This window comes from Haliotis rubra, unplaced genomic scaffold (genome assembly GCF_003918875.1).
Source record: "Haliotis rubra isolate DU_JTF1 unplaced genomic scaffold, ASM391887v1 Scf53, whole genome shotgun sequence".
NCBI classification, from domain to species: domain Eukaryota; kingdom Metazoa; phylum Mollusca; class Gastropoda; order Lepetellida; family Haliotidae; genus Haliotis; species Haliotis rubra.
This window is the reverse complement of record NW_025767224.1, coordinates 1,882,546-1,903,678: the sequence shown is the minus strand read 5'-3', so window position 1 is coordinate 1,903,678 and position 21,133 is coordinate 1,882,546. Positions and strand designations below refer to the sequence as shown.

Here is a 21,133-nt window from a genome sequence, read left to right as displayed (position 1 = left end):
ACATAAAACAGTTGGTGACTACACATATATGACATAACCAAAATTATATACCAGTGGACGGTAAGATCATAATATGCTAAAGGAAAGCTTTTCCTACTAATTAACATTTGCAAATCTTGATAAAACAAAACACCCTTATTCCATACCCTGTTACTATGGAAACTCAACATATATATTTACATAGGAATAATACACTGTAACCATGAATTGTTATTCTGGAACACTTGTTAATATTTTGGAGTTCCATCCAGAATAACAGGGTTTCACTGTATGATGGGAACATAGGACTTGGGTCAGCAGTAGACAGGGTTTTATAATGTAATACTGAATGGGACAACACCCCCTTGTTCTGTGTTGTAAATACTGTGCTTCCTGTCAGCTTATATGAGTAAAGGAAGAATCATTTATTGACCTAAATCTTGTATCATATGAAGCCTATATTATATGTCATAAGGATAGAATGATGGTGTGTAATAACCTTTGGATAAGTTTCACATTTAGTGATAAGTTCACATTTAGTGATTCCCAGTGCTTGTTGACAACTGAAGCTGTTTAGCCTCTCATTGTTGACAATTTGTCTTCAATATGACAATAGGCTGTTCATGACATCACAACATGTCTTGTGAACAATAGGCTGCCCTCTGTGAACAAGGGGCATGACATCACCTCTTGTCTTCTTCTCATGTTGAACAAGGCCCTCTGTGAAGTAAGGGGTCAACATTTCATACAGCCTCTGTTCATGACATCACAACTTGTCATCTTCTCATGTGAACATTAGGCTGCCCTCTGAAGTAAGACATTTCATACATTCTTTGCTTCATTGTTTATCTTTAAACGTCTGTGACATAGAACAAACTAATCAAAACTCAAAACTACCAGTATTCTGTCCCTTATCAATAAATACCATACGTCCATCACCAAAAACACAGGACTGACACTAATCATTCACTTAGGACAGATAAACCGTAATTCCTTATGGCGTATTGGTTACTCTCTATGTTCTGTTTAAAACATGAATACATCAAAAGCTCTTTTTCCCATACTCCATTGTCTCATTATTTCATTATCTCTTATTTCATTCAAAGACAGTACAACATACAAAGTTAGCAGAATCCTTATGAGCACTATGGACCTTCTCTTGGAGATGATTCATGGTCCCCACCTGAGCAGCACATAATGCTCTGAATCAGGTCCCCACGGTGGCAAGCAGGTCACTACAATATATTACTGATTCAGGTACGGTGGCGCAAAGCAGGTCACTACAATATACTTTCATAATGCCTGATTCAGGTCCCCACGGTGGCAAGCAGGTCACTACAATATACTTCATAATGCCTGAATCAGGTCCCCACGGTGGCAAGCAGGTCACTACAATATACTTCATAATGCCTGATTCAGGTCCCCACGGTGGCGAGCAGGTCACTACAATATACTTCATAATGCCTGATTCAGGTCCCCACGGTGGTGAGCAGGTCACTACAATATACTTCTTATAATAATGTCCCCCTGATGAGCAGGTCCCCACGGTGGCGAGCAGGTCACTACAATATACTTCATAATGCCTGATTCAGGTCCCCACGGTGGCGAGCAGGTCACTACAATATACTTCATAATGCCTGAATCAGGTCCCCACGGTGGCGAGCAGGTCACTACAATATACTTCATAATGCCTGAATTCAGGTCCCCACGGTGGCGAGCAGGTCACTACAATATACTTCATAATGCCTGAATCAGGTCCCCACGGTGGCGAGCAGGTCACTACAATATACTTCATAATGCCTGTAGGGGATCATTATGTTTACAAAGATGTGGCATAACAAAAAATATCATCATAACTAACATAACAGTGTAAAATCTAATAAAAGTGTCATTAAAATGAAATGACAACATATATACTTAATCAAGAGTTGTGTAAAATTGTCAGCACAAACCATGGATACCAGAATACTCCTTGCAGTATGACTTTGGCATAATAAATACATACCTCTTGCAGCATCAACTTGCCAATATGTACATTATGTGTTGGAATAATAATTTAACATTATATGTACATAACAACTCAGTATTTACTGAAAACAATTTACAAATTGCATCTTGTAGTACTCATTTGACATAGGATAATACTCCAGTATTCAAATAATTACATAATACTTCTTGCAGTATTCATTTGACATAGTAATTACATAATACTACCTTCCTCTGTCCATGTATTCTGTCATAAACATAACCTTTATATTTCCTGCAGTATTAATTGGAAATAATATCATTTTCATATTTATAGTCACAAGGTATTTCATGAACATTTTCAACAGTAACTAAACATACAATATACATCCATTCCACAACGTGAATCCTTGTGATGCTACTCTCCAAGAAACTGCAACTTGGCCATAAGGCAGCTGACTGGGTGGAGGAAACACCACATGCTGAGAGCCCACAAAATGGCCCTGAAAGAATCCAAAATGGCTGCTGTAAATAACCTTTGGTTGAGCAAGATGTCCCCTGTACGTCAGCAGCTAGATTTAGTCCTGAGGTTAGCACATTAAGCATCACACAAGCCTGTGGTGCAGGAGTTGGTAGCCTGTTACACTTCCAGCACTTTAGTCTCTTGCAGTAGTCTGCTGTGTCCATACTGGGAGGGGTCGCCATCATTGTGGTTCCAGCAAGATGATGCTTCAGGATTTCCAGAGAACATTTGAAAAAGCTTCTGTTGCGGCATCGAGCACTATACCCTGCTGAGGATATTCAGTACATAGATAATCGTCGGGTGACATCCTCCTGTTGATCCAGTGACTCTGTATGTTCAGTACATAGCTAGTCGTCAAGCTGACACAGCAAGGCTACCCCCCTGTTGATCCAGTGACTCTCTGGTTTGTCTGTGGCCAGCTGGATGGTCAATACGTAGTTGGTGGAATGACCGGTAGTGGACAGCACCCCACGCCTGGCGCTAGTCTTGTACACTGGAATCAGACACATCATTTGTAATGTCCTACAATTCCAGTTCCCTGTGATCCATGAAACTGTTCTACAAAACCATCTTACTGCCATAACTTTGTAATTAATCTGAATATGGGTGGTATGATTCTCATAGTGCTGAACCCGTGAAGATCCGGGTTGGAATTGATCTTCAGTAACCCATGCTTGTCGTAAGAGGCAACTAACGGGATCGGGTGGTCAGGCTTGCTCTCTGGGTTGACACATGTCATCATATCCCAATTGCATAGATTGATGTTCATGCTGTTGATTCCTGGATTGTCTGATTATTTACAGACCGCCGCCATATAGCTGGAATATTGCTGAGTACGGTGCACAACTAAACTCACTCACTCATAGTGCTGAGGTTTTCTAAATCCAAAGCCATGGTTTTAATTGAGTGAGTAAGTATGGTTCTAGGCCACCTTTAGCAATATTCTGGGAATATCAGTTGGAACACTACAAATGGGCTTCACACATTGTACCCATGTGCGGAATCAAACCCGGGTCTTCAGCTTGACGAGCCAACACTTTAACCACCTTTTTTTTAAGTGAGTGGAAGTTGCACTGCACACTAGGAAAAATGTGTGGTACAGTGTAAAGGAATGAACAAGAAATATACCTAGTTCACCAAACTTATTTCTGATAATCTCTCTATGAAATGTGTATGACAGATGTGTTCAGGACAGTCTCATCCACTGATGTAAAGGTATATATTTCTCCATGTCCTATGACTCTGATACACCAAACTCATTTCTTATTATTTTGAAGTTTCTGGTCCAAATCTGCTTGAAATGTTTATCTTTATCAAAAGATGTGCAGTATGACAGAATTTCTCAAGGTTGTGGATTTCATGAAGCAATGAAATATAACACCTTCTAGACATGATTGTGCAGCCATGAACAGGATGGAAAGTTAGGTCTCAGAATGTCTTTTTCTATTTCTGATGTGTTTTTTTCAAATTGATGATGAGCAATATTGTATTGATGCATATTTTCTGATGTTAACATTGAAATACTTTTTGAAAGTATACTAACCCTACACTGATTGATCAAGTAACGGACACAGATTTTTGGTTTTGTATTCCAAACATTGAAGGTTATGTTTCGAGAACTAGATGAGATGTTATCAGCCACCACTGCGCTAGGCCACCACTCACCAGGACAGGAATATGTTAGTTCATCTGCAAACTGGGACTTCTCTCCTGGCTTTAACCAGATCTGAATCACTTAAGGAATTCAACTGTGATGTACAGTACATAAAATATAGCTAGTACAGCATATACAGCTTGTTCAGCTTGACCTGAGCTACTCTACATATGCATGACCCAGGAGGTCAAATGTCACAAACGGCATGTCGAGTTAACCTCGTTAAATAGGGGAGCAGAGAATGTTAATGACCTTGTCTGGGCTGTTCGGACATGTTTACAATTAACTGACAGAGGTGCACCCCTTCACAATAATAGACCCAACCTGTTGTGACACGGTCCGGTCACGCAAAAAAATTAGTATGCACTTGATCAGGTTAAGCTGAACAAGCTGTAGGTATTCATTACCTCATTTGTTACATGCTTATTTCAAATCAGTGTACTTACTTTACTGATCCAAAGAGGACTTTTATGTAAGTTACACCCAAATAAAATAGGTAAACAGTGAAGCAAGGTAAATATTTAGCAAGTTTACCCTGGTGAAGCTGACAATTGGCTGGTCCCCAGGAATACAATCAGTGTGACCCTCACGGTGACCCTCCCCTCATTCCCCTCACCCACAGTAACCAACAACCGTTCTGCAGTCAACACACATTAGAAGGATACAATTGGTGTGGGGTCATACAGGATCTTGGGCTGTGACTCTGCTATCACTCGTGTCTGTCGACACCATCGAGCTCCTTCCATGAACAAACCCTTGATGTAGGCACCGTTTTTCTGAAACATTAATGCTATGTACACAACACAAGAGTATATCACTCTGTATGAAGCGATCGGTAATGACTTCAAACAGGCTTTGGGTCCACATCTATGTAGGCACCGTTTTTCTGAAACATTAATGCTATGTACACAACACAAGAGTATATCCCTCTGTGTGAAGAGATCGGTAATGACTTCAAACAGGCTTTGGGTCCACATCTATGCTATATTCCACACTTAGGTATGATAAGGTCTAGTATTGGTACCAATCATGTTACATACCTAAAACAAAAATGATCATGCATTGTACTGCAGCCTTACTTGCAAGATACATATTGTATCATGGTATGTATACCAACTTTAGTGGCAAGATACATGTTGTATCATGTATACCGACTTTAATGTCAAGATATGTTGTATCGTGTACAGCAACTTTAGTGTCAAGATACATGTTGTATCATGTACAGCAACTTTAGTGTCAAGATACATGTTGTATCGTGTACAGCAACTTTAGTGTCAAGATACAAGTTGTATCGTGTACAGCGACTTTAGTGTCAAGATACATGTTGTATCGTGTACAGCGACTTTAGTGTCAAGATACATGTTGTATTGTGTACAGCGACTTTGGTGTCAAGATACATGTTGTATCGTGTACAGCGACTTTAGTGTCAAGATACATTTTGTATGATAGTATGTATACCAACTTTAGTGTCAAGATACATGTTGTATCGTGTACAGTAACTTTAGTGTCAAGATACATGTTGTATCGTGTACAGCGACTTTAGTGTCAAGATACATGTCAAAGTATAGTGTACAGTGACTTTAGTGTCAAGATACATGTTGTATAGTGTACAGTGACTTTAGTGTCAAGATACATGTTGTATCATGTACAGCGACTTTAGTGTCAAGATACATGTTGTATCGTGTACAGTGACTTTAGTGTCAAGATACATGTTGTATCGTGTACAGCGACTTTAGTGTCAAGATACATGTTGTATAGTGTACAGTGACTTTAGTGTCAAGATACATGTTGTATCATGTACAGTGACTTTAGTGTCAAGATACATGTTGTATAGCGTACAGCGACTTTAGTGTCAAGATACATGTTGTATCATGTACAGTGACTTTAGTGCCAAGATACATGTTGTATCATGTACAGCGACTTTAGTGTCAAGATACATGTTGTATCATGTATACCGACTTTAGTGTCAAGATACATGTTGTATCGTGTACAGCGACTTTAGTGTCAAGATACATGTTGTATAGTGTACAGTGACTTTAGTGTCAAGATACATGTTGTATCATGTACAGTGACTTTAGTGTCAAGATACATGTTGTATAGTGTACAGCGACTTTGGTGTCAAGATACATGTTGTATCGTGAACAGCGACTTTAGTGTCAAGATACATGTTGTATCATGTACAGCGACTTTAGTGTCAAGATACATGTTGTATCGTGAACAGCGACTTTGGTGTCAAGATACATGTTGTATCGTGAACAGCGACTTTGGTGTCAAGATACATGTTGTATCGTGAACAGCGACTTTAGTGTCAAGATACATGTTGTATCGTGAACAGCGACTTTGGTGTCAAGATACATGTTGTATCGTGTACAGCGACTTTGGTGTCAAGATACATGTTGTATCGTGAACAGCGACTTTGGTGTCAAGATACATGTTGTATCATGTATACCGACTTTAGTGTCAAGATACATGTTGTATCGTGAACAGCGACTTTGGTGTCAAGATACATGTTGTATCATGTATACCGACTTTAGTGTTAAGATACATGTTGTCTCATGTATTTTCACAATCCTACTCATAAACAGAACCAGCTATTTCATTTCACTGTACACTGTTGGGATTGGTCCCCCAACCTATGCTGGTTGTCAGAGGTGACATAATGGATCACTTTGTCATGCTCAGTCACTTAATTGGTCACAATATCAATCACTGGATTGTCTAGTCCAGATAATGTTCTTTACAGGCAGCCTCTGGATTACTGCTGAGTACAGACAAACAAGCTTCTGTTAACACATGTTCTCCACAAAGAGACTCCATAGTACTCTCACATCATACATGGTTCTGGCAGGACAAGAACCCACGTCTTTGGCATGATGCTGCAGTCATTGTACTACCTCCCTGAAGAACGATTGAATCCGTTCCAAATATATGTTTTCTTCACACGTTCAGAACAGATCTTACTGGTTTTGCTTGGATGAGATTCTCATGAGTGGTGACTTCAAACTCAAATCCAAGATGGTCGATGGGTATCTTGTAGCGTCGGGCATAGTTTTGCAGCACACCAGTGAGGAAGGATTGAGTGAAGTAGAACCCTGAGATCCAGAACACGGTTGGTATGCCACTGAATATCCAGTCCTGGAACACATTGTAACATATAAATACAGCTTGTTTGATATATTTGAGTTCCAGCACCACAGACAAGTGGTTGACAGCAGCCAGGTATATATAAACATACACAGGCCATCTTAGCGTAACAATGATCATAAGTCTATGTTACAGTTGACATAATAACTGTCATAGTTAAGATTGCTTTGTGCAAGTGGGATCACCACCAGTCTGTACCAGTAGCTAATGGGTCCACAATACATCATAGTTAAATATATTTAAAATGTTTCATTAGTTTATGGTGATATTCAATTGGGTTGTACAAAGCCATCATTCAACCATCATTAATGAAACCTTTATGATTTCCATATGTTGCCAGTGATTAATGGCATTCTTACTAATTCTCCCACCATTCCAATGTATCAATTAGTACTTTCTCCTTCCTGTCATCTGGCAAGTAGTATGGAATTCTTTCAAATCAAACGTATGGTAAACATAGTTTATCATTGTATTTAGCTCATATTACCTATTAGGCATGTTTGTTTCCAGCATGTTAATGACCCATTGATATAAGGATGTTGTCATCAAAGTTAGAAACAACTGGTTCCAGTACAGTACCTCACTCAATCAAGTACTTAATAATCAGTTCTTGTAATCAATCACAAATGTGTCCTGTGATCAGAGCATCCTGCGATGTGAAGGGGGCATAATTCTGCAGAGTGAATTATGTGCTGTACACTAATTGGTGCTGTGTTGAATGCCTAATATTGTCACAGAGTTGCCTGCCAGCTGACTGCTCTGAAGACTTATTGACAGACATTCTGACAAGAGAGACCATGATTTACCTTAAAGAACTGAAGCCTAGCCAGAAGATCTGTGATGTAGCTGCCCAGGGGCTTCAGTGAAGGGTAGGACTTGGCGGCCCACATGCCGGGTACCTTCCCTACCATCATGCTATCAAACACATCCTCCAGCTCGGCCGACATCACCACCATCCCCTTGATGGCCTTGCGGATGTCCTGCAGGCTCTGCCTCACCACCCTGATGAGGCGGTTGAAGCGGATCAGCTCCTGCACCAGGACTGTGTTCATGGACTCCGTAGCGCACAGGGTATTTGTTCTAGGAGAAGACGGGAAACTCATCACACTGTGTCTCTCAGAGAAACTTGGTCATTGCCAATCTTACAGAGGTTGATGTAAAAGCTGTTTCATTGGTGACACCCGAGTCCCGCAATTTCCAGTAGTATAGGTCCATCTCCTATTCTCGCGGGTTTCCTATTCTCGCAGTAAACACGTTTTCTGCCGAAATCGCCGATGCCCGGACACTTAATGGTTGTTTAGATCACCGACTGGTAACTAGGAAGTGGACCAAGTCTGTGAGTGATCAAAATCTTGCAGTGTCACGAATATTGGGGAGTTTATACCAACTTGGACATATCATTACTTTTTCCCACCCTTTCCAGAAGGATTGCTCTTACATACACTCATTAGCGTTAATTCCTGGTAATACCGCTAGAATGGGAGAAGCCTTGTTTCGTCAATGGTGGATGGTATTGTTTATCACCGGGCTAACGAGTGGTAATTCACCTGATGGATCTAGCAGCTGATAGATGTAGTTGTTAGAGGAGAAGGCCCTTTATTTAAAAACAACAAGCATTCATACGATAAGAATTGTTTGTGTTATTTTTTCAGCCGATATCCGTAAGTACCGCGAGGATAGGAAACGCCTTCCTACTTACCACAAAACACAAATAACAGAAACATTTCAAAAGCAGAAATATGTAAAGATGTCTTTTTTGTACACTATTATCCTTTTCTAACTGTTAAATCTGAAACCAAATACAATTCTATTTGTGACCCAAACTGCTAAATCATGAACACCTACACAGTAATTATGTCAAACAGTATACACACCTGCACATTGGGTATTATAACCTGTATACACACCTGCACATTGGGTATTATAAACTGTATACACACCTGCACATTGGGTATTATAACCTTTATACACACCTGCACATCGGTTATTATAACCAATATAGCACATTGGCTATTATAACCAATATACACACCTGCACGTCCTCCAGGTTGAAGTCGGGTGGTATCTTGGACAGGATGTCACTTGCAAGGTCCTCAATGATCTCCTGGGCTGAGTTTCCTCCCCCTGATGTCTGGCAAACATCAACATCAGTACGAATGAACAATTGATCTTCCAGTGTCCCTTCAGTACCTCTAATTACAGTGGGTGACTGTTTCCGAATCTCTTTGTGGAATAGACTTTTGCATTTACAACTAAGATTTTGGACGCATCATCAATGTAGCCACAAAAACTTGAACTGGGTGATGTGAGAGATTTCAGAAAGAAGCTATCATATTTCTTTATCATTACTGGACACACGCTAAAACATTGGCTCTCACACGCATTTTCTTTTCCTCAGTGGGAAACACACATCAGCAACTGAGGATCAGTTCCGATCCACAATCTCAGTGTTGGAGGACATACATAAAGACACGGAGCATTCGTATCATCTGGAATCTCACAATGGGGACATATATGGAACAGTCAAGGTATTTCCCTAGGTACCAGAGTTACTGGCATTTATACAACACTGGTGTCCCTCTGTCCTTCAGTGTTTGTGCAGCAAGTGCGTGACAGAGTGGTTAGTACAGTACACCAGAACACATACAACACTGGTGTCCCTCTGTCCTTCAGTGTTTGTACAGCAAGTGCGTGACAGAGTGGTTAGTACAGTACACCAGAACACATGCAACACTGCAGAATATGAAACATTAATAGTTGTTAGAAGATCAGGAAACAACATGAAGAGTTAGACACACAGACATTGTTGCACTGTTGAGAAAAAGAATTAAATACAAACTAATGGGTTGATATTGAGATGAAAAGTGAGTGAGTGAATTGAGTTTGAACACCACTTTGAACAGTGAGATGAAGAGAGTTTCTATCTAACATCAGTTGTACCTCATCCTGATACGAGCCAACAAATGATAAAACACAGTCGTTATGACCACACCTGGAGCCGTCTTGGTTACATGTATGTGCACAAATTTATACAATAATAACTGGTTTTCTATTTCACTAATAATAGGAAAATAAAATGTCCTAATACTGATTTGTAATTACCTTCATCTGAAGAAACAGTCACACAAGTAGTTACTTAGAAATAACTTTTTGTCCATTTAGTAATAATAAATAATATGATTCAAAATTATTATACTGCCCTATATGATTTGGAAAGTAAAACACTCTGATTCACTTATTGTTCTTGTCAGGAATAAAGTATGCTTTTAAGGTGTCAATATGCTTAAACACTGAAATGTGTTTTTCATATGCTTTGTTTTAAAAAAAAGTTATTTAGATTTGGTAGTAAAAAGTTGTGTTTAGTGATCAGGGAAGCATGATGTTAGTTTAAAGATGGCCGCCTACCTGTCTTGGGAGGGTGAGGAGAATCCCTTCAAACATCTGATGTGTTTCATGTTGATCTTTGGAGATGTCTGCATTCTCATGTAGACCAAACACCTGCAAACAAGGAAGACCAGGTAAATTGATATTCTCTGACCACAACACCATCATTGCTGACCAAATTGTCAAATCTCTGAACTAATCATTAACTGAGTTCAAGACACAAAGACAGAACACTGGCTGGCATGCTCACATGATGACACCTAATCAACCAAGTCACCAAACCTGACCACTCGATCCAGTTACAAGAAAGGTTACAGAACTCTAACAGGACAAAACACCCAACTGACCTCTGGGTGAGGGATGAGGGGCAGGCTCCGGATATACTCCACATAGCTCTCATAGCTGCCCTTGGGGGGCGCGTAGTACAGGTCGCTAGAGGAGAAGCAGTAGCTGTCATCATCGATGACCTCAATGCAGTAGAAGATCTCCAGGATGCTGATGATGAGGCGTCTGTCCTGGTCGTCAGTGACACGCCCACCATAGTTGCACTCCCCTGTCAAGTAGGTGAGGGCCTCGAGGGGGGGCTCCTCGTAGTCGCTAATAAACATCTACAACAAGTAAACACAAACAGCTCATATTTGTTGTGGGTTGATTTAAGTTTTGCGGGGCCAGAGCATGTGTCCAGGGGTAAAGACTCCATGGCTCAGTACTCTAGCATAGTGAGATATACAGTCTGAAAACAAATAAATAAAAGCAAAGTTTAACATAATTAGTTTTACAAGTCTGTGTGTTGTTTTATCCAATTTTTACTTGAATAAACCCTTTAATGAACTTATTGTTTAATTTTGTTACACCATATACTGGTACAAGTATTTGGTTATGAGGCCCAGAAATACCTCATGTGAAGACTTGCGATGTTATGACCTGATACAGTGTCTTCAACTTTCTGAATATCTCTTGATGAAATGTGTCTTACTGGCCATGTTCAGCACTGTGACTTACCTCCAGCTGTCTCACAGAGATACGGAGATCTGATTCGTTAAACTCATATGGTATGTTCCAGCCAAGGGGTCCAAACTTCCGTCTCTCCTGAACGAAGAGCAAGTGGAAGAAACACAGTATATATACCCCGAAGAACCAGCAGCTTCTCAAACACCTACATGGAGGTGCAGAACCACACATGAACTTGTATATATACCCTACATGGAGGTGCAGAACCACACATGAACTTGTATATATCCCCTACATGGAGGTGCAGAACCACACATGAACTTGTATATATACTGGAGGTGGATGAACTTGTATATATACCCTACATGGAGGTCAGAACCACACATGAACTTGTATATATTAGATGGATGCAGAACCACACATTAGTATATATCCCCTACATGGAGAGTATTATCCCCCATGGAGGTCTTAAAAGTCTAACATGCTATCATCCCAAAGGAGGTGCAGAACCATCATAATCCATATTATAACGTAATAATTTGATATCCCCTACAAGGAGGTAACATACTTGTATATACAAGAGGAGGTGCAGAACCACACATGAACTTATAGGCTCCCCTACAAGGAGGTGCAGAACCACACATAACTTGTATATAGTGGCAGCACATGAGTGAACCACACATGAACTTGTATATATCCCCAATGGTGGTAAAAATGTTCTAGTGACAGTGAACCTTGTCTGTACCTTTGTGATTTGTCTCCCAGCAAAAGATACTGTAAATTATATATATAGATTAGAGATGTTAGATAATTAGAGATTACCTCTTAAAAGTCTAACAAGGTCTGACGTTTTGATGGGGGCATAGATAACATTGCAGGTAAAGGCTCTATGCTTCTGCCAGGCACATGAGTGAAGAGCAAGTAAAATGTTCTGCAGTTGTCTTACCTTTGGTTTGTTGGTGAAGAAGCCAGGGGTTCATTGAGGGATCTGAGGATAGCTTGACCCGTTCTGGTCATCTTGAGCGGACACTGGGAAGACTGGTGATGGGTAGCTCGTCAGCCAGAGTCGGGAATGTCGGTTTAGTTCTACTGGGGTCAGTGATAACCTACAATAGGTAAAGTGGCAGAAATGTACTTAGATTTAGTACCATTTGTCAAAATGATGACACACTACCACACAAGCTGATATACTCACAACTCCTGATATACTCACAAACTCTCTAATATATTAGCAAAGACTCTGATATACTCACAAACCCTCACAAACACTCCCTGATATACTCACAAACACTCCTGATATATACAAACACTCCCAAACACTCCCTGATATACTCACAAACACTCCTGATATGCTCCGAGAACACATACTCACACTCCCTGATATACTCACAAACAGACCAAAATATACTCACTGTCTCACAGATCCTCTCCAGCTCCCCAAGCCAGGAGGCCAGCCAGGTGACAGTTCTGCAGCGACAGACCAATACGTCCCGCTGATATGCTCACACTGCCTGATATACTCACAAACAACATACACTGTCTCACAGACACACATTGGAACATACACACTGCACCCATACTGGGAACTGGTCCTGGGCTTTCGGTGTGACAAGCAAAGGCTTTTACTACTAGACTTCTGCCACAAACACTGAGGAAAAGTTGCTCACATGGTAAATTACTCAGCCATGAAATGTGTAATCTGCTAGTCTAGATCTAATTGACAATCTTGTAAACAATATATATTTTAGAGTTATGCTCTTTTGACACTAGGCATTTCATTTTATATTGGATGGTATACAATAAAAAAATGTTCCCTCTTAAGCATCGATACTAACTAGTTACGAAGGAATCAAAACCAAACTTCTCTGTCATGGTGACAAAATCTCCTGTCAGCCCTATATTTTTCATGGCAAAACTCACGTTATTTTGTTTCTATTATTAAATGTTTTTGTCAGTCAGTTATAAAAATACATTTAATAAATATATAGGACCATTGGACAAATTTATTTGTATAAATTTCAAACTGCAAAATAATAGGAACACTTGTATGTGACTGCAGTGACCCCAGACAAACATGGCGTTGCCTCACTACCTCACTGATCATCTTCTCAGCAATAGGACCTTGACCTTGGCCCAAGGATATCGTGGCAAGGCCTTTGTTGCCGGATCCTGTAAGGAAAACACACTGACTGGTCAGACAACATGATTCTGTGCCATTACTTTACAACTTCTCGACTTACACATACATTGCGCAGATCAAGATTGAAAAAAAAGACAATCTGTTCATTGGACTCTGTGAAGCTTCTTCAGCAAGCATTCAAGAAATGATTGTAAAACATTTTGATAATTAGAATGAGACCAATTTCTTCAATCATAGTAGTGTAGCAATTCATTACAACAAGGATTTAGAATGATTACAGTGAATAGAATCATGTCTGAAAATATATTAATATTTCAAGACTACCATATCATTAATAATATTCCATAAACCAATACATTAAATTGATCTGGCCTTATCTGAAAAAAATATAATCAATATTTTTCACTAAGTGAAATTAACTTTACACTAGAACTGCTTTCAGTTTGATTCAATCAAATAGTTGTTACCAGATCAGATACATTATAATTACTTGTCTTGTTAGCTAACATGTTTATCTCAAAGCAACACTCCTCAGCTTGATTCAACATGGAGATATAACCCTAGAAAGGTTGAGTGCTGTAGATGTACCGATACCATCATTACCGAGGATCCTGGAATAGCATCAAGAAGCTGAGTGGTCTTTACACTGGCTAGATAAGACTCATCATACATGATACTAGAACTAAACAACAGCATACACAGGATGATGCTTAATTAATAAACAAATCTGTACATGGCAACATAGTCACACAACAGAATTTGTAACAATTTATTTTTTTCTCCAACTTACAAATTAGGATTTATCATCAACTCATAAAAAGTGACCAAAATAACTTCATAATTATAAGTCATTAATACATTGCTGAAAAGAAGAGTGCAGACTACATGTGGTGGAATGCATTAAGCGAAGTCTGTGTGACAAGGTACATAGATGTGTGTAGAGACAACATACAGGAGATGGGAGGTAATACAAGCAGACAGGATACAGGTAGGAATATTACTGGTTCTCAGGAAAACAGTTTTCACATATAAGAGCAGGACAGTGGCTCACCTTTATCTGTAATAGCATGCAATTATGAGCTAAGACCATGTATCATAATTTTATTGTTAAATCAGTAAATGAATTTAAACTAAGTGTTTTATTGAAAATATGTTTATTTAAAACATCTTCAAAAGAAAACATACTCCATTGTATATTAACTTGGCGCGTGAAGGTGACTAAACCTTTAATTTAAGGACCAAAATAATCCTTGATAACTAAACTGCTTTTTCATTTTAGTGTTGCCCTAATATCTAATAACCAAAAATATATTCATCCTGTTTATTATAAATTTTATAAAAATCAATATATTGTGCACCAATAAAAGTGTTTAGAGTGCATGTGTTGTCATGGAAACCTTGGTTTGGATGGAAACTACTGGTATTTTAGAGCATAAAATCAGTAATACCAGTAGGCAGGACTGCCAACACAAGGACTGATGCTTTCTATATAGAAAGGAAATACAGCTGAAGCAAGTAGGTAGCATGAGACTTGTGTGAGATGAATCCGACAGTTGTTGACATGCTGTCATGCACATGGATATCAGTCTATACATGATGACGGTGATATCCTTGTTGATACTTCTAATAGTTGTTTTCCATATTGGTACTATAGTTCTCACCGATCATCAATGCTGAAATAATTCCTTTACCATTTTTGCCATGAAAACCTTAGACAACTTGACAATATATACCAATAAACTAATGACATGGTTAAACAAAGAACCAAGGACTAGTTGTGTGGGAAGCACCATCATGCAAACATGCTGTTATATAGACAATGAAATATAAAATAAAGATATTGATAAATATTTTGTGTAATCAACTGGAAAACTTTACTTTAATTATAGCTAATTGTTTTAATGTAACTAAAATTTCTAAAGTAAAGGAAATTTTAATGGTTCTGGGTGAATGACAAAATTACTCTACTGTGATCACAAGACATTAATGTATTTTTTCTCCCTAAGAAATGTTTTCATTACATTTGAAGTGGCAGAATATTTTCCATTATATTAGATCTGAGTAGGTTTTAGTTTGACCTTTCTTGAAGATAAATAACAAAACTACTTAAAACATAACAAACTACACCAAAGACCAAACAAAAAGAAACAACAGAAAATTATTAAAAAAGAAAAATATTAAAAGAACTGGAATCCTGACACCGCATATTAGACACAGACCAGAACATGACAAGGCAGGATATTTAGGAAAGTAGTATGTCTACAATATGTAGTGTTCCTGGAAATATTTCTCCTTAACATACTGGAGTATGAATCTTCGGCTGAAATTCTCCCAATCACGGACATTTTGAGCCTATATTCATCCGCCTTTGCCTGCACTGGGCCACTTGGCCCCCGGCTACTTGTCGACGGAACTATTCCTGATAGACGCAGGCAAAGAATTATATCAAAGATTAGAAACACTGAAACAAGCATCACCCAGTTAGTTCAAAAGTAAACCTTGATCATTGTTAATAGCATGTTAAATTCAAACTTGGAAGGTTTTCATTCATGGAGGGATGAAAGCCACACATGGATGGAATCAACAGCTGTTATTACTTACACCTGCTATCTTATTAGTGCACAAAATAAATAAAAGTTATTGGTCAACAAAATTTGCAAGTGAGTCACATCTCCAACACCTATGTATTTAGGAACTTTCAACATGGACATTGTCAGCTAAATTGTTTTTTCTAATCACTAATTCACTTAGTTTGAAACAAATATACTTCACCCCAGAATGCAAAACTTGTTGCTTATTTTCAATCGGTAGATATCCCCACAATGAAACTGCCTTTATGACATCATCGATTCCCATGATATCACAAGACACTGGTGAACTTTGCATACATCAGTATAAATACTAACATGGTAACTGAAAGTAATTAATACTAGTAATATGTTATTTACTAGTTCTGGTTTCTGCGTTCTATGATTATCATACTTTGAGCAGGAAAACGTTGAAAGGCCTTCCTAGATCTGTACATAATTTTAAAACACATTGCTTCAAAAGTTAATAATGCTGAAAGCTACTTTTCTCCAAGTTTTAAATTTATTAATTAGTTAACGTTTGAAATTCCCTTAAAACCTGTAAGAAACAACATGTACAATGTATGAAAGTGTAAAGAATGAAGGTGAAGTCCACACAGCAAGTGACCACTAATGAATAGGTTCTAATTCAGCCACAGCAATCCAAACACATGACAACACTACTTGATAAACACTCTACACTATTAGAAAGCTGTGAGAGATATGGTATGGGGCAGTCTCACTGAAATCAGGTCTCAATGATCACTAATGTTAAACAAGGATCTGAGGCCATCAATTTAAAGATCACAAACAATCAACTTTTCATCCAATTAAAGCATTGCTTATCAGATTGGGAAATTGACAATAGTTTACAAGGGGCAGTCTGAAAGGCCCTTGTAGTCTGTACAATGGATTCTGTGGTAATCATCATCTGTCTGATGCTTCAGTGAGATAAACATTTGAAATGGGTGAGACTCCCCTGAGAGTACCTTCCAGACACCATACACCAGTCATGGAATGGGCAGCCTTAGCTCTTGCTGCACATCCTACCAGCTTAACTTCCTTCAAACATGTTACTTACATGTTACAATGCTGTTCTAGAGAGCACTTGGAAAAAATCTTTAGCTAAATTCTATATAGTATTATTGTAATGACACATAGCTATTTAAAATATAAATGTTTGGAGTGTACACTTAATTGCCAGTCCCCTACTGACTATGCTAGAGCAGTCTCACGGCACACCACACATAGATGTTCAAAGGGCATCATGGAGAACTCATTTACCCTTTTCCTCGGCAAAGCGATACAGTCCAGCCATGGGATCTGCTCCGGGGGGAGATAGGACGAAGATCAGCGGAGAGAAGTAGTTGGAGTCCGCATAGCAGAGAGACAGGTCAAAGGTCGGGGGCTCTATGTAGATCGCACCCATCCTCTCCTGGATGTATGTCTGGACAGCTGGCACAATCTGGGGGTCATATGTCAACCATGAGGATGATGTAGAGAAGGAAGGAGGAAGTTGACAGAGGTGAAAGAAGACTGCAGAGGAAGAGAGGAGGAAGAAAGTTTGAGAAGAAGAGAGTTGACAACAAAGAGAGAAAGGTTGTAAGAGAGATGTGTGAGAAAATGGAACAGACAGAAAGAGAGCAAAGGGCTGAAAGAGGAGGAGATGAAAGTAGAGGAGGAGATGAAAGTAGAGAAGGTACAGGAGAGGAGACTTCACTTTTCAAGAAATAGGTGAGGAGAAGTCTTGTGAAATATGTTGTGTATGTGTATAACATAATTAAATTGGGTACGGGAAATATTTAAAGATAACTTCCATGGTTTGAGAAGTAGAATGCGATGCGATTGAACTTACTTTGTCAGGTCGCAGACAGCGGAGAGCTATGAGTTCTTGTAGCCGGGAGAGATTATCTCCCCATGGTTGTGGAAGCTGCTCTGTGTGGGGCGTTGTGGAGTCATAGACACACTTCCATTCCGTGATCTGGGGAACACATCACAATTAAACATTGACCTGCAAACTACTCTTCTGACACTTAGCATCAAGTTTCAAGAATTTTTTAAGGAATCGTAAGAATATAGTATCTAGTCCTGTTTTAATACTAAGGAACTGTTCTATTATTGTGAGTATGAAAATATAAAACGAAAATTCATTAGAGAAAAATGATATGAACTAACATTCTTCTGGAAATGATCCATGAATCCCTGGAAGGCTGGTAGGTAGGAACATCTAACAATCTCAGACCATGACTTCTCCGGCAGCCACTCTTGGGCAGGGTTGGGAAATGGGTTCTCCAGCGCCACGCCTCCAGTCAACAGGAAGCGCCACTCCTGGTCATCCACAAGACCTCTGTACAAGGAAACACGACACACTCAAGCACATGTGGTGAAGGACCACCAGACCAACAAACTGTTCCACAAAACATCTATACAGGACATATTTATATTTTGTGAGACCTTAGTTGAAACAGTATTTATTTCTTGCTATGGATCAACAGGCTTGTTTTGGCTTGACTATTAGTACTGGTATTTTGTTTTCTAACAGTCATCAGAGAGAGTGGCACCCACCTCCCCTTCTCCAGCCCAATACACAGGAGAAATGAGAAGAGCAACTTGTCCTTCTCAAACAGGGAGCGACAGACGTTCTTGTAGATGCTGTAGGTGAAGTGGTCATTCAGGTTGTAGATCCTCACATTCAGCTGCTCAGATGGCTCGCTGTTCATGATAGACTGAAACATATATAGAGTTTGAGGTCATCTACAGGATCTAGAGCCATCTGAACTAGGATACATTGTAATTAGATATGGCAGATGGAGGGGCTTTGCCTGTAGAGTGCATGTTACCTGTAGGTAGGACATTACCTGCAGATTGTATGTTACCTGCAGATAGAACATTACCTGCAGATTGCATGTTACCTGTAGATAGGACATTACCTGCAGATTGCATGTTACCTGTAGATAGGACATTACCTGCAGATTGCATGTTACCTGTAGATAGGACATTACCTGAAGATTGCATGTTACCTGTAGATTGGACATTACCTGCAGATTGCATGTTACCTGTAGATAGGACATTACCTGAAGATTGCTTCGTTACCTGTAGATTGCACATTACCTGTAAACAGAGCATTACCTGTAGATATAGGTTGATGAACCAGGTGAGAGAGTACTGATACATGGGGTCAATGTTGGCCAGGTCGGAGATGGTGAAGAACAGCATGCTGCCATGTTTAGCTACCTGAAACGAAGATAGACACGCAAACTACAGATATGATCTTTTCACCTTAGTACTGACAGATGTGGGCACACAAATCACAGATGTGATCTGTTCACCTTCCTGTTGATAGATATGACTATTATATGTATATTTACATCTGGCTGTACCTCCACATCATGGCTGAAGCCTGTTAACCACACAGGAACCATCATTCAAGGTGTTAGGCAAATATAAGACTATCATGAACATAAAATACTCACTGGCTTGTAGCCGTTTCTGACTTGGTCAATCTCTGCCTCGGTCTGTGAAGCGATCTGCTGTTTCTCTGAAATCTCCTCAGACAGAACCTTGCTTGATGACAATATTTCAATGGCTGTCTCATCTTCAAGAATGTTTCCCTAAATGATATATATATATAATTAGGGGCTGTCCAAGAAATTGACTGGAAAGAGAACATGATAACATGTTCCACATCCTCATCCATCAGACAAACTCTGGAACTACCATGTGAAGATTGGTGACATTAGCAAAACGTGTATGTTACATATGCTGGATGCTTCTGGAATGTCCATTTTAAGACACAGAATGAAGTCCACTTCAGATATCAAGACAAGTTAGCTTTCACTGGACACAATCATTGACCAATTTGTAAATCAACCATATAAAGAACTGAAACCAGGGATGTTGACAGGACCTCCCAGATCTAGGATGTTGACCTTTAAGATCTACTCACCTGGGATGTTGACAAGACTTCCAGGATCTTGTCCTCAATCTCCTTCAGCTGGCGTTTGTTCTTGGCACTCTCCACAATCAGCTGGTTCTTTGTTTCCTCCAGCTCCGGCTTCTCCTTGGCGGCCACAATCCCCAGCAGCTGGTCCTCCAGACCCAGCGGGGTGATCATGAAGTTCAGGAGAGTCACCTGCAATTAAGATATCTGGATGAACCTAGCTGTGTTGGACTAGGTCTGAGCATCTCTAGCTTCTTGTGTCACCCTGTATTTGCTGATTAAACATTGGCTGATGCAACTATTATGATTCCTGACCTGGGACTGGTAGAGATGCTGGATCAGCCAGGGAGGGCAGTTTGATGTGTTTGACAGACCCTGAACCTGAGACAAAATCTAGACTTGCTCTATTAAGGGCTTCTGTATTCCAGAAAGGGTTGGGTCACAGAGAATATAATATGGTTTAGGGACTATGATGTAGGCTACTGTGAAGCTGAAATTTCACACACTTGTTCCCAAAAATGATTATGTGTATTCCCTTATTAATCTACAGCATTCTGGTGTTCCCCGCCGTGATATTGCTGGAATATTGCTAAAAGCGGCATAAAACCAAACTCACTCACTCACGAATCTACAGCAAGAAGGATATATAAAAGGTGAGTCCCAAAGAACAAAATTAAAATACTTTAACATCTTTGTGAATGTATCATATCTAGATGAAAGTGAATTCTGTTGTCTCACCTTCACAGACACCTCAGGCAGGTAGTGTGGGTTTGTTCACTCACCTTCACAGACACCTCAGGCAGGTAGTGTGGGTTTGTTCACTCACCTTCACAGACACCTCAGGCAGGTAGTGTGGGTCTGTTCACTCACCTTCACAGACACCTCA

General features: G+C 39.6%; 2 protein-coding genes across 2 annotated transcripts in view; both read right to left on the bottom strand.

Moving 5' to 3' along the window:
* Positions 1 to 1,680: 1,680 nt before the first annotated feature.
* On the bottom strand, positions 1,681 to 12,617 carry LOC124253023 (dynein axonemal heavy chain 3-like). The gene is given in 12 exon segments (XM_046686739.1): positions 1,681 to 2,960; positions 4,133 to 4,193; positions 4,787 to 4,897; positions 7,083 to 7,256; positions 8,072 to 8,324; positions 8,326 to 8,345; positions 9,298 to 9,396; positions 10,206 to 10,211; positions 10,671 to 10,763; positions 10,997 to 11,257; positions 11,652 to 11,805; positions 12,547 to 12,617. Coding segments are annotated over 12 exon segments (1,449 nt in total). The 3' UTR covers positions 1,681 to 2,814.
* The window catches only part of LOC124252955 (dynein axonemal heavy chain 3-like), an 81,757-nt gene continuing 73,228 nt past the window's right edge, over positions 12,605 to 21,133 (bottom strand). The window contains 10 exon segments of the mRNA XM_046686655.1: positions 12,605 to 12,706; positions 13,013 to 13,111; positions 13,693 to 13,769; positions 17,592 to 17,772; positions 18,163 to 18,288; positions 18,483 to 18,654; positions 18,873 to 19,033; positions 19,437 to 19,541; positions 19,781 to 19,918; positions 20,254 to 20,439. Coding sequence (XP_046542611.1) covers positions 13,103 to 13,111; positions 13,693 to 13,769; positions 17,592 to 17,772; positions 18,163 to 18,288; positions 18,483 to 18,654; positions 18,873 to 19,033; positions 19,437 to 19,541; positions 19,781 to 19,918; positions 20,254 to 20,439 — 1,155 coding nt within the window. The 3' untranslated portion in view covers positions 12,605 to 12,706; positions 13,013 to 13,102.